The 14,029-nt window shown below is 38.7% G+C and overlaps 1 protein-coding gene across 2 annotated transcripts in view; it reads right to left on the minus strand.

Moving 5' to 3' along the window:
* LOC136866278 (oxysterol-binding protein-related protein 6) overlaps window positions 1-14,029 on the minus strand; it is a 398,272-nt gene that overhangs the window by 307,648 nt on the left and 76,595 nt on the right. For both annotated transcript variants that reach the window (XM_067143100.2, XM_068226679.1), the window contains exon 6: window positions 6,450-6,594. In XM_067143100.2, the coding sequence (XP_066999201.2) occupies window positions 6,450-6,594 (145 nt within the window). The remainder of the gene's footprint in view (window positions 1-6,449; window positions 6,595-14,029) is intronic.

Consider the following 14,029-nt stretch of genomic DNA (forward strand, 5'->3'; position numbering starts at 1 on the left):
CATTTTTAGATGCTTTGTACTGGCATGGAAAGTGCCCGACGTCCTTAAAACATTGTGGCTTATGACGAGGGGATAAAGTTCCTTGCTTCCATGTGCATTGCTGGCACTTTCTCCTTTAAAACCATAAGACCGTTTGGGCTCGTATTAAAATAGAGCAATGCACTTTCGTCGGCAATGACAATATTGTTCGGTGCCTACGAATTTATTATATCAGCCACGTTTTTTCGTCAACTGTCAGCATCGCCAGTGTTCGCGGATTCTGTTTTTCCGCACACTGCCTGTTGCGTGATTTTACGGCGTTCCTTAAAAGGTTGAATACAAAATAATTCCGATTTCATTCAATTTAGCAATCATGAAGCGCACTGTAGACCCACCGAAGTGAGTGTAAGTGCGGAAAGCTACCCCTCCACGTTCCGGAACACGTATTCTATTATGACGCGAATAAATTTAGAGTTGAAATTACTCTGCAACATACTATTGTTTTAAACTGTAAAGGCAGTTTCAAATTAAAAGTCTGAATTTCGGTTATGGGACCAACATTGTACTTCGAATTACGAATTATCCGTATTTCGAATTAAACAATTTAAATAACATGCAAAACAGTATCTCATGTTTCTGGGAATGAGAGCTTCTTTGAATTAGGCGGGATTTTGAATTAACCAATTTCGAATTATCGAGGTTCTACTGTAGTTGTTAGACTCCATATGTTTAATGGTGAAGATGTAGGGATTTTTTTTTTTTTTTTTTTCTAGGGGCTTTACGTCGCACCGACACAGATAGGTCTTATGGCGACGATGGGATAGGAAATGCCTAGGAGTTGGAAGGAAACGGCCGTGGCCTTAATTAAGGTACAGCCCCAGCATTTGCCTGGTGTGAAAATGGGAAACCACGGAAAACCATTTTCAGGGCTGCCGATAGTGGGATTCGAACCTACTATCTCCCGGATGCAAGCTCACAGCCACGCGCCTCTACGCGCACGGCCAACTCGCCCGGTGTAGGGATTTTTGTCAAGAATTATTGTTGTATTTAGAATCATTCTTTCCAAAGCAAACAGTAGATAGATATACTGAGTTAATTTGAATTAATGGCACAGTGGTATATGAAGTTCGGCTAAACTATGACTGATGGTAGAATAATATGAATATTTGGCACATCTTTTCATTTGATATACTAATAGAATGTTTAATGAAAGGTATATTTGGCTTGTTTATGACTGCTACTATTGCACATGAGTTAATATAGGAGTAATAAATATTTCATTTTTAACAATATTTTTAAGGGTATGACAACAATCTTTAGCCATATTAAGGAAACTTATTGAATATCTCGGCTCTCATAAGTCAAAAATATGTCAAGAGACCCAATATGAGAATTTTTCCCCACAATAAAAATAAATAATAAACAGGGGCGGCCGCACCTTATGTGATGAAGTACATTGTCTATTTGAAAATAAACTACTTTAATAATATTATCTACAATACATTGAAAAAGGCGTCACTCAACTCCCCTCACAATCAAGTAGCTAGTCGTGTGCTCCACGCCGGGTGCTGTGCAGATCACAGCTCAGCGAGAATTTCTAAGCTTTTTGCCAGAAAGCAGGAACTCAACCTTTTGCGCATGCATGCCCAACTTTTCCAATGTGCTGTGGAAACAACAGCCAAGACATCACTTCACAGCGAGTCTTCGTTCGACCACAGAGAGGCAGCACTGGTCATATTTGCATTTCGACTGAAATCAGAACGTGGCAGGTGGCACACTCTTGACTCAGCGGTAGTATTTAAGAGGGGATTGCTCAAAGCAAACGGGAAATAAAATACTGTAGAAGAAGCCATCAGCTGTTCCCACCAAGTATTTTAATACTCCCAACTTGCCTATTCCATAGCCACATTTGTAAATCTATGAACTACAGAAATTGTACTTCATATGTTGTCAAAGTAAGGACATATCGTGATTTCCTATAATTACAAAATGTCTAGTTTATAAATTTCTCTATAACAAAATAACATACAATTTTTCATTACGACACTGCTGGTTTTATTTCAATGATTTTGTAACATTGAAAAGTTCTGTTTTTGCCTGCTCACAAAAAGTATTTCTGAGTTCGTGAATGTTTTGTCATTGCAGGTATCATTATGTGTTTAATTAGTTTTGTATGAGGAATGTGGATGTGTGTTGGGATTGTTTGAGTGTTTGTTCAGTATGAAAAACTCAGTGGAGGGGCTCTTGAAAACTGCATATGTTTCTAAATATTTTTAATTTTTGGAGGGGGGATGCGTTACAGCACACAACTGATTTTCTGCAGCAGCCGCCACTGTAATAAAGATATAAACCTTGTATAGGGACAACAGGAAGATCAATTATGAATTTATGTGCAAATTAATCAATTTGTGAGCATTATATTTTCAGTAAGGCATGTTATTCACATCATAAAGCCTAAACTTTTCGACAGAGGAGTTGAATCATGATTTTGAAAGTTATGCAATGATGTTAATTAATTCAGTAAAATGACTTTTGGTATTTAATGAATGTATTAGCATACAAGAAGAGACCCCATTTCAGTTATGTCATGGCCAGACAAATGTAAATGTGTTGATTATGTGTTAAGCATCCTTTTCTTTTCTCTCCAGTTTACAATTTATTTTCATTTTATTCAGATTAGAATGCTAATCAACTAGTGTAAGAATTATTTTTAAATTATTATTTTTGAAAATAGGATAAGATATGTAGTGATAAGGTGATATAGTCACTGATGGTAGTGTTTATTCACATCGAATGTCGAATGGAGACGTCCACCGCCAGAATCCGTTTAATGAGCAATGCTTAGAGACTTGCCTATAATCTTTCTCGGAACCTACGATAAATGAGTATGATAATAACGAGATGAATTTCTTCCCTGAGATGCTACCAGGATTTATCCATTCTCCGACTTGGAAACAGGTGGGGTGGAGTACTTTTTGTGAAAAATCATAGTTATGTTACATTTTGGACAAAATAAAATAACTTGCCCCAGTTTAGTGTTAGATTCCATAGTTAATGTATTCTAAACTTAGCAATACACATTTGAAAAGATAATGATGAATAATTATGCACAATGAGAACAAAAATCGAATAATTTCAACAGCGGTCACAATGACCGCATCAGCAATTCTAGGCATATCCCAGCGATTCTAGTGTTAATCTGCTAAAACTCCCTTCGTCCGTGACGAGGGGGACACATCTTCAAGTCCATTTTTGTATATTAATGTCAGAAGACCTAATAGTGTACCTGTTTTCATATTAGGGCTGATACTTAAAACTCTCCACTTCTATCACCACATCACAAAATAACTGCAAATGTCAAAAATGACAGACCAGAAATGCTACAAACGTGAAGAGATTCATGAGAGAGAGAGAGAGAGAGAGAATGCCCTTTGTTGGTAAGTCATGGCCCTTCGGGGCTCTTGCGCCATGAGTTTTGGTTTTGTTTTGTTTCGGCAGTCATAGCTCAAAATTTAAGTTATACTTTAGAAGAACAGGGTTGAACAGGATTTGTTTTGTTAATAATACCTTTTGGTAAATGATGTTGGATGTTCCTCCACATGCTGCTAAAATTAAAAGGTTGGACTGGCCTGAATTAAGGTGAGAAGGTCCGCCATACCCCATCAGGGTACAGACTGAAAGCTTTAAAAAATAAAAAGAAGATTAGATGGTTTGCTAACCCTTGAACAGGCTATACAAAATTGCCCATGTGAAAAACAACTTTCCCGTACATCGATACCAGCCTGTTTCAGTGATTACACTTGTGATTTGTTTATAGTCATGGCAAAGCAAACATTAACAGGGAGCTGGAGACATTTAAATTCAAAAGGATAATCTGATGGAATCGTTGGAATTCTTGGTATAAACATCTCATTCACAGCAGTCCCTGTTAAAATTGTGGCCTCAATGACATTCGGTTGAAAAGAGTTTAGCTGAAGCTGTCTTCTATTGCAAAGCTTTTCTAAGAAGGATCAATGGAGTAACAGCTTTTTGGATCATTTACAAAACAATATCACAAAACATCAGAAAGACACATCTTTACATTTCTTATTTACATTTTTAAAAAACACCTGTGCCAAATTTCAACCCTCTAGACCTGAAGAAAATGTGAGATGAGAATCAAGTGATATTGTTGATTAATGTAGTTACCCCGATTTTACTCCCTTAATCAAAGAACAACAGAACGAAATATCTTTAAATTTTCTAATTAGCTTATGCAGAACATCTGTGCCAAATTGCAGCCATCCCCCTTAATCCAAAAAAACATCCCAATGAAATATTTTTCACTTTTCCTAAATAACTTCTAAGGAACTCCTGTATCAAACTGCCGCCCTCTAGATTCATATATTATGATATTGTTTATTAAGGTAATTACATCAATTGGATTGACCATGTCCGTTGGATGAGTGATACAAGATTTCCACGCCAAACCCTGTATGGTGAACTTTGTTCGGCACCAGACCTCATGGAGCCCCTATGAGGTGCTAAAATGAAGGACCAGCTTAAGCACACTATGAAGATGACAAATCTGAATCCACAAACCTGAGACACGCTTGCTCAAGACTGTTCAGTTTGGAGCCAAACCATCCCTGCTTCTGTCAATCTGTTTGAAGGGGAGCAATGCAGACGTGAAAGAGAAGCACAAAAACTCCATGCAACACAACCATGTCCTCTTCCAACAATTCTGTACCATCTGTGTGGAGCTTATTCCATGCTAGAATTAGTCTGTTCAATCATCGAAAGTACATCCACAGATAGAAGTGAATTTATTTGGAAGAAGTTAATTATTCAGAAACGAGTTAAGCTGACAATGTCAATTTTATTTTGTTCCCTTAATCACAAAACACTGGAATGAAACATCTCCAATTTCCCTAATTAACTTATGAGTGTGTGCCAAATTGTAGCTCTTATAGGGGAACCACGCTATTAAGCGTCAAACAAAAACGGCAGTAGGCAAGGGAGCTGCAGAAAAATAAATCTACTGCTAAGAACCATGAAATTAAGCTTCAAACAAAAGTTCCTCGCTTTCATCCAAAAAGAAAACAATGCAATATCCCGTGCAAAGAACAGGCATTCAGCTAGTTGTACAATAATATAACTTACATATTTGTAATATATGCATTGAGAGTTCACCTTGTAGATTACTAATTTACTAAAATAAAAATTACTAGTTGTACAATAATATAACTTAAATATTTGTAATATATGCATTGTTGAGAGTTCACCTCGTAGATTACTAATTTACTAAAATAAAAATTACATGTGTCTAAGATTTAGTATAATGGCTCAAACCTTTGTAGCTCTGCATCTCAAAACAAGCTTTCCTGATTTACAACTCCTCCTACCTAGCATCAAAGTATTAATATATCCAGTTTTCAGGCTTCATACCTTGAAAACTACAGCAGTCTATTACAGTATATTACTATATAATTACTATATTACTATATTATCTCCTGATTTTCACGATATTACGCTTGTTACTGACAGGGAATCAAACCCATGTCCTTCCAGGTGAATCACGCAAGCCTTCAATGCCTCAGCCAGACAGCCCCAAGTCTTTCTTAAGAGTAGAGAAACACTGAGAAAATCTAAATAGTTTATTTCAATTGCTCAGAACTTTCTTGTCTTTCCTATTGTGCAAACCAACAGAAACTAATCAAATGGGTGTTTATTTAATAACACCATGGTTAACATCACATTCACAATATCTATCATTATGTGAGGGAGTTTTCTGTGGGCATAAGTGTAATCGTATGGGCTAGGAATGGGAAGGTTATGACCCTGGCGTTGAAAACGATACTATCACAGCATCTGCGAATCTAGAGATGTGGGAAATAATTTCATCTGATAACTATTGCTTATGGATGCGCATCTGTTTTGGTGTGGTCATCCAGATATCCCGACTTGAATTCAATCGGCCAAGTCTGGGACCAACTGGAGCAATGCATTCAAGTGAGAAATCCACCTCCCCAAACTCTATAAGCCCTTGAAGACGCCCTTGCAGAAGAGATGGGAAGACTGCCTCAACTAAAAGTGTGACGCCTTGTCAGAAGCACGGGAAGGCGTTGGGAAGCTGATATCCATGAGAGGGGTGGCAAAAATGCCTAATTACCAAATAGCCATTGTGGTACATGAGCACGGACCACTTTGTTTAGGACGTCTTATGCAATGACATCGTGTACAGAGTGCCTGTCTGAATTCATGGTCGAAGATTTCTTTTTTTTTCCCCTGCGCCTCTCGATAGTTGCAAAGAAGGTTTGTTTCTATGACCTGTCTATTTTTAATTCAGTATGTATGCACATCATAGAGGTATGAACATATTAAAAAAATGACCAAATTTCTTATTTGAGCAGTGTATACCTAATTAAAAATTTCTTCAAACACCGTTTTAAATGTAACCTATTAACTTCTACAACAATGCATCTACTTACTAGATCTGTTAACAGTAGGACTCTCATCTTCTTGTGCACGAATTGCAGGCAAATCACGTGTACCATAGGTCAAGATGTGCTGCCGGTAAAGTCTATGTTGCTTTAATTGTTCTACCCATTTCATGAATGTATCTTGAGTCTTCGCCTGCAAATATAATAATGTTAATTTCATATCAAACAATATTTTCTTTGCAAGAAATTGATTTCAAAAATCATAAACCTTTAAATCTTGAAATAAGTCATCCAGAGCAAAATACAGAATGAAGCAAGTCTCAGCTATGTTTAAGACTCTTGATGCACACGGCAAAAGTAAATTCTCCAAAATAATTCCAAGTGCAACAGTTAATACAATGCACAAGCAACTACTGCATAAGATATATGATGGTAATGTTCACCATCTGTCTTCCTCAATTTTAAACAAGGATACTTTGCTATATGATGTTCCAGGCAATCAAACTCTAGAATAATAATTTGGATGGGTTTATAAGGTGAAGTATGGGTATATCATCATCAAAAGCATCCCCATATGGCAAGTGAACTATATGAGTAGGTAATTAAAAAGCGTAGGTTTCCATACCTCATTATCATTTATTAAATAAATACTATTAATTCTGGATTAAATCCACTTATACATGAAGTCTTTACCAAAAAGCTGAGCTTTCAGCCAAGTTTCATTGGCTTTCATGAGGGCAAAATGAGTTGAAGGACTGCTGTTGACTGAAGCATAGAAATGCTTCAAGGGACGTGGAAGTCTGTTGGGCAAATCATGGCCACATTATTCATGGCTCTGTACTGACTGGACCCAAAGGCTTGTTGCACTGTGCTGTGGTGGTAGGAAGGGTAGTTACTGACTCATCGCTCTCTGCCGACAGTTCCTGGAGTGTGTTACACTGTGCCATTGTGGTGTTAAGTATGTATTTCTGGAGTACAGGTCTCCATGTATTTAACAGCTTGAGGCCATCTTTGCTGTTAAAGTTATTTGGGCACAGTTCTATCTCCATTGCCTCCCTAACAAGTTGAACATATTAGTCTTTTATAGTGTTTTACAGGTGCGATGACCCTTGTCTGGTCAAAGAGGATTTCATAGTGTAAATTGTAGAAGTGTTCTGCTATAGCAGACTGGCTTATAGCATTTTCTGTGGAAGATGAACTTGCTGAAAGCTCGGCTTTTTGTTAAGACTTGATATATAAGTAGCTTTAATCCAGAAATAATAGTATGTATTTAATATATGAGTAGGTGTTGATTTAGTTTATGGAACCTACAAAAATGTTAGGCAACAATCCCTATAAATCGAATAAGCTGTGGAGCCTATAGAAATTTGTAGAATTGTTTCCAGATCTGTAACTGAAACAAATGCCCCAATACTAAAATTTAGTGGAATACGGATGGAGAGGGAAAAAAAAAAAAATGAAGAGGGAAAAACACACCCAGAATATTGTTAGTTGCTGGAATCTGTGGCTGTGTGCAAAGGTAAACAACTGGTGACGTTGGACGGAAAATACTACCCAAGTGTTCACAAGAAGCACACCATATGCCAGACCACACACCAACACGATGCCTTCCAAACTGCATAGTCACGCTTATGCAAACAGGTAGGCTGCCCCTCTACCAGTGGGAGATGGTACGACCCCTCTAGAATGGCCACAGAATCCAGCAACTGACAATAACTGCAAAACCCTGTGAAGGTTGAGAATGAGGAAGTGTATCTGAAGGCAAAAAGATAACTGGAAAGAGAGAGTGAGAGAGCATGCGCTATGAACTAAGAAATATTATGTACCAGTTAGCATCATCAGTTGGCACCACCTGAGAAAAGCATTGTCATCACACAGAAAAAAAAAAAAAGAAAAGAAAAAAAAACGGCATATTATTTTTTTCTATTTGCACAGTCTAGAACAGACAATTGTCAGAGCTAATGTGAACATACTAGAATGTGCATTAAGCCACTTTGTTACTAGGTGTGTTTAGTTTATAGAAAAGCATAAGAAAAAAAGGGGAGACATGTTACAAAAGATTAATGTCTGTCTCAGAAACCAAGAGACAAAAAATTCAGTAAGTAGGAGGAAAACAGGGAGTAAGCACATGGGGAGATAATTTTTTTTTTTTTTTAAATCAGAGTTAAGCCAACAAAGGTAAGAGCAACAATGAAAAGACGATGACCAGGGAGAGAGGAGGTTGCAGAAAAAATAAACAAGGATAGGAAAGTCAAAGGCACAGTGGAGTAGGTAACTACAGAAACTAGAAATAAAAATCCACAGGAAAATACACAAAATTTAAGAAATGAAAAATATATTTGGAGAGATCAAAGGAAACAAACTGAATTGTTAGAAGAGAAGTATAATGCTGCCTGTAATGAAAGATGTGCTGTGAATAACAGCATAGGAACACAGTAACTCTCACCACTGCTGAAGCAAAGTGCTGTCATCTAGTTCCTGTGTAGCGAGTCCATCTATTTTCAACAGAAAAGGATCACAGACCACACACTTCAAGGTGACCTGTGCAACGAATAACTAGAATAAAGGTGAGAACACAATGACGGCGGTGAATGAGCTTCAGATTAGTACTAGCTATTTCTGGAAAAATCTGCAAATTTATACAAAACAAGGAAACCCAATAGAGATAAGATCTAGAGATCACCATCTACAATTGATCTACCAAATGCAGTTGCCACAGAAAAGCAGATACCCTACAGGAATCTGCAGTAACGTCTGCACTGTATAGCTATCTTAGCGAACGGTATATCTTTCTTAGGATAGTAGACAATGCAGACTTTTAGTGATAAGAACTTCAACTCACACGACAGAGAACATTAGTAGATGCACTGATGTTCATGGCGATGAAGTAAGTATCCATGCCAAGCTGACGAAGTTCACCAACCTGTGGACACCAATGTATTGACTGAATTGCTTGATGCATGAAACAGAACTGTAGAATCCCTCCATACACCAAGTGCAGTAATTTTGGATTTTTAAAAATCCATTGTTGTTAAAATATATTAGCACCTACAGTTGCACAACTAGTCATTCCTTAAAGAAGTGCTGCTACTTGCACCTAATCAAAATGCTACAAAATGAAAAATGAAAAGAAAGAAAGAAAGAAAGAAAGAAAGAAAGAAAGAAAGAAAGAAAGAAAGAAAGAAAGAAAGAAAGGAAAGACCCATAATGAGAATCTCAAGTAAGGCCCACCATGTGAAGATAAAATTTATACTACTGATTGTGAAAGCTCTCCTGAGATAGAATACTCAAATGTTATTGTTCTTATTAACAAACTATTATTTTTTTTCTTTCCTTCTACACATGCAACACCTAGCAGATACATGCACAGTGTAAGAAGCGTTGAAAGTTTCAAATGAATAAAATTTAAAAATCAGTTAACAAAAATGTGACTTTTATTTTCTCTCGGGAAAAATAAAAATATTATGTAGCTTTCATTGCCTCAACAAAAGAACAGCCTTCACATAAGGTTTAAAATTTTCCACACTGCTGGATATGGTTCATGGTGTGGGTTACTGTAGTCGCGTTCTAGTTCGTGAACCATGGGCAACAACTGAGTGGCCTAGTAAGTAGTCCTGAGAGTCGGGATACCATTTGCTATGGAATGGGAGTGGGCATCTCGGGCATATTCTGAGACATGGCCCTCCTTGTGCTCAGGCGGCTAGTACTATACAATCCACCAGTGGTCCATAATCCGTTAGAGGAGAGATCCTTACTTGGACTATATGTAAGTAGGGTAGCATCCTGCTTTATGAATTTACCGAGCTCAGAACATTTTAAGCAAGCCTCAGACCTATGGGAGTAACGGAGTCCCACTCCCATTTGACAGGCGAGGGACTCCTTGGAAACAACTTGGCGAACAAAATGGAATTCGATGGAGAGCTATCAATATTAATCGGGCTTATGGAAGAAAGAAAGTAGAACTGGCTGAGTCAACAAAGAGGATGCATCTGGATGTGCTAGGAGTAACTGATATTCGGGTAAGGGGAGATAACGAGGAAGAGATAGGAGATTATAAAGTGTACTTGACGGGTGTTAGAAAGGGAAGGACAGAGTATGGGGTAGGTCTGTTTATCAGGAATACCACTGCATGCAACATAGTTTCTGTTAGGCATGTCAATGAGCGAATGATGTGGCTAGATTCGGCAATAGGAGGAATTAGGACGAGAATTGTCCCAGTGTATTCACCATGTGAGTGTGCAGATGAGGATGAACTTGACAAGTTTTATGAAGCAATGAGTGACATGTTCAGGGTCAACAGCAAGGACAGAATAGTGCTAATGGGCGATTCCAATGCAAGAGTTGGAAATAGAACTTAAGGATATGAAAGGGTGATTGGTAAATGTGGTGAAGATATGGAAGCTAATGGGAATGGGAAGCGTTTACTGGACTTCTGTGCTAGTATGGGTCTAGCAGTTACGAATACATTCTTCAAGCATAAGGCTATTCACCGCTACATATGGGAGGCTAGGGGTACCAGATCCACAATAGACCATATCTTAACCGACTTCGAATTCAGGAAATATGTTAGGAATGTACGAGTTTTCCGGGATTTTTCGATGATACAGACCATTATCTGATCTGTAGTGAACTAAGTATCTCTAGACCTAGGGTAGACAAGCGAAATCTGTCTGCAAACGAATAAGAGTAGAAAATCTCCAGGACGAGGCAAATAGACAGAAGTACTTGGATATGATTAGTGAGTGGTGGTGGCGGTGGTGATTATTGTTTTAAGAGGAAGTACAACTAGGCAACCCTCCTCTATATAACACTAATCAAAGGGAAAAATGAAAGGGATCCGACACTTCGAAAAACGAAGATATCAGCCAAAGGAAGACAAGGGCCACGAAGGGCGTAAAAATCTTAGACTCCCTAGCCCTCACAAACCTAATAGGGTCGGGGTCGGAAAAGAACAAGAGTTGACCAAGAGAGATCGGACAGGATAGATGAAAGTGAGGAGCCTGGCAGAAGTAAGTGGAAGCAATGCCAAGGCTCAACTAAGTGCCCCGTGGTCGCCAACCCATACTCCAAAGTTCAGAGCCCCTGGGGCCCCTTTTAGTTGCCTCTTACAACAGGCAAGGGATACCACGGGTGTTATTCTACCAACCCCACCCATAGGGGGATATGATTAGTGAGAAGTTTAGAACAGTAGACAGTAAGCAGATTCAGGATATAGGAAGAGAATGGGTGGCATACAGGGATGCTGTAGTAGAAACAGCAAGGGAATGCCTAGGAACAACTGTTTGTAAAGATGGCAAAAGGCAAACATCTTGCTGGAAGGATGAAGTGAGAGCAGCTTGTAAACGTAAAAAGAAGGCTTATCAGAAATGGCTCCAAACAAGGGCCGAGGCAGAGAGGGAATTGTACGTAGATGAACGAAACAGAGTGAAACAAATAGTTGTTGAATCCAAAAAGAAGTCTTGGGAAGATTTTGGTAATAACCTGGAAAGGCTAGGTCAAACACCAAGGAAACCTTTCTGGACAGTAATAAAGAACCTTAGGAAGGGAGGGAAAAGGGAAAAGGGAAATGAACAGTGTTTTGAGTAATTCAGGTGAACTCATAATAGATCCCAGGGAATCATTGGAGAGGTGGAGGGAATATTTTGAACATCTTCTCAACGTAAAAGGAAATCTTCCTGGTGGTGTTGTAAACAGCGAAGCTCATGGGGAGGAAAAAAATGATGTTGGTGAAATTACGCTTGAGGAAGTGGAAAGGATGGTAAATAAAGTCCATTGTCATAAAGCAGCAGGAATAGATGAAATTAGACCTGAAATAGTGAAGTATAGCGGGAAGGCAGGGATGAAATGGCTTCATAGAATAGCAGGATTAGCATGGAGTATTGGTAAGGTACCTTTGGACTGGACAAAAGCAGTAATTGTACCTATCTGTAAGCAAGGGAACAGGAAGGATTGCAACAGCTATCGAGGTATTTCATTGATTAGTATACCAGGCAAAGTATTCACTGGCATCTTGGAAGGGAGGGCATGATCAGTGTGGTTTCAGACCACAGAGGGGCTGTCTGGATCGGATTTTCAGTATGCACCAGGTAAATGAAAAATGCTACGAGAGGAATAGGCAGTTGTGTTTATGTTTCGTAGATGTAGAAAAAGCATATGACAGGGTACCGAGGGAAAAGATGTTTGCCGTACTGGAGGATATGGAATTAAAGGTAGATTATTAAAATCAATCAAAGAGATTTATGTTGACAATTGGGCTTCAGTGAGAATTAATGATAGAACGAGTTCTTTTTTTTTTTTTTTTGCTAGGGGCTTTACGTCGCACCGACACAGATAGGTCTAATGGCGACGATGGGATAGGAAAGGCCTAGGAGTTGGAAGGAAGCGGCCGTGGCCTTAATTAAGGTACAGCCCCAGCATTTGCCCAGTGTGAAAATGGGAAACCACAGAAAACCATCTTCAGGGCTGCCGATAGTGGGATTCGAACCTACTATCTCCCGGATGCAAGCTCACAGCCGCACGCCTCTACGCGCGCGGCCAACTCGACCGGTAGAACGAGTTCTTGGTTCAGGATATTTACAGGGGTTAGACAAGGCTGTAATATTTCACCTTTGCTGTTTGTATTTACATGGATAATCTGCTGATAGGTATAAAATGGCAGGAAGGATTCAGTTAGGTGGAAATTTAGTAAGCCGTCTGGCCTATGCTGACAACTTGGTCTTAATGGCAGATTGTGCCGAAAGCCATCAGTCAAATATTTTGGACTTGAAAATAGGTGCAATGAGTATGGTATGGAAAGTAGCCTTTCGAAGACTAAATTGATGCCAGTAGTCAGTAAAAAATTCAACAGAATTGAATGTCAGATTGGTGATACAAAGCTAGAACAGGTCGATAATTTCAAGTATTTAGGTTGTGTGTTCTCCCGGGATGGTAATATAGTAAGTGAGATTGAATCAAGATGTAGTAAAGCTAATGCAGTGAGCTCGCAGTTGCGATCAATAGTAGGGCCTATTCTGTAAGAAGGAAGTCAGCTCCCAGACGAAACTATCTTTACACCGGTCTGTTTTCAGACCAACTTTGCTTTACGGGAGCGAAAGCTAGGTGAACTCAGGATATCTTATTCGTAAGTTAGAAGTAACAGACATGAAAGTAGTGAGAACAATTGCTGGTACCAAAAGGTGGGAACAATGGCAGGAGGGTGCTTGGAATGAGGAGATAAAGACTAGTTTAGGAATGAACTCGATAGAGGAAGCTGTACACATAAACCGGCTTTGGTGGTGGGGTCATGTGAAGCGAATGGAGGAGGATAGGTTACCTAGGAGAATAATGGACTCTGTTACAGAGGGTAAGAAAAGTAGAGGGAGACCAAGAGATGATGGTTAGACTCAGTTCCTAATGGTTTAAAGATAAGAGGTATAGAACTAAATGAGGCCACAGCACTAGTTGCAAATAGAGGATAATGATAATGTATATATGTATGTATGTATGTATGTATGTATGTATGCTGGATATAGTAACTGCAACATCCTAACCCAGGATGTATTACTTCAAAAATATTTACAAAATGTTATAGTATATTCTCAACCACCCAGGATGTATTACTTCAAAAATATTTACAAAATGTTACAGTA

The sequence above is a fragment of the Anabrus simplex genome, chromosome 3 (genome assembly GCF_040414725.1).
Source record: "Anabrus simplex isolate iqAnaSimp1 chromosome 3, ASM4041472v1, whole genome shotgun sequence".
Lineage (NCBI taxonomy): Eukaryota > Metazoa > Arthropoda > Insecta > Orthoptera > Tettigoniidae > Anabrus > Anabrus simplex.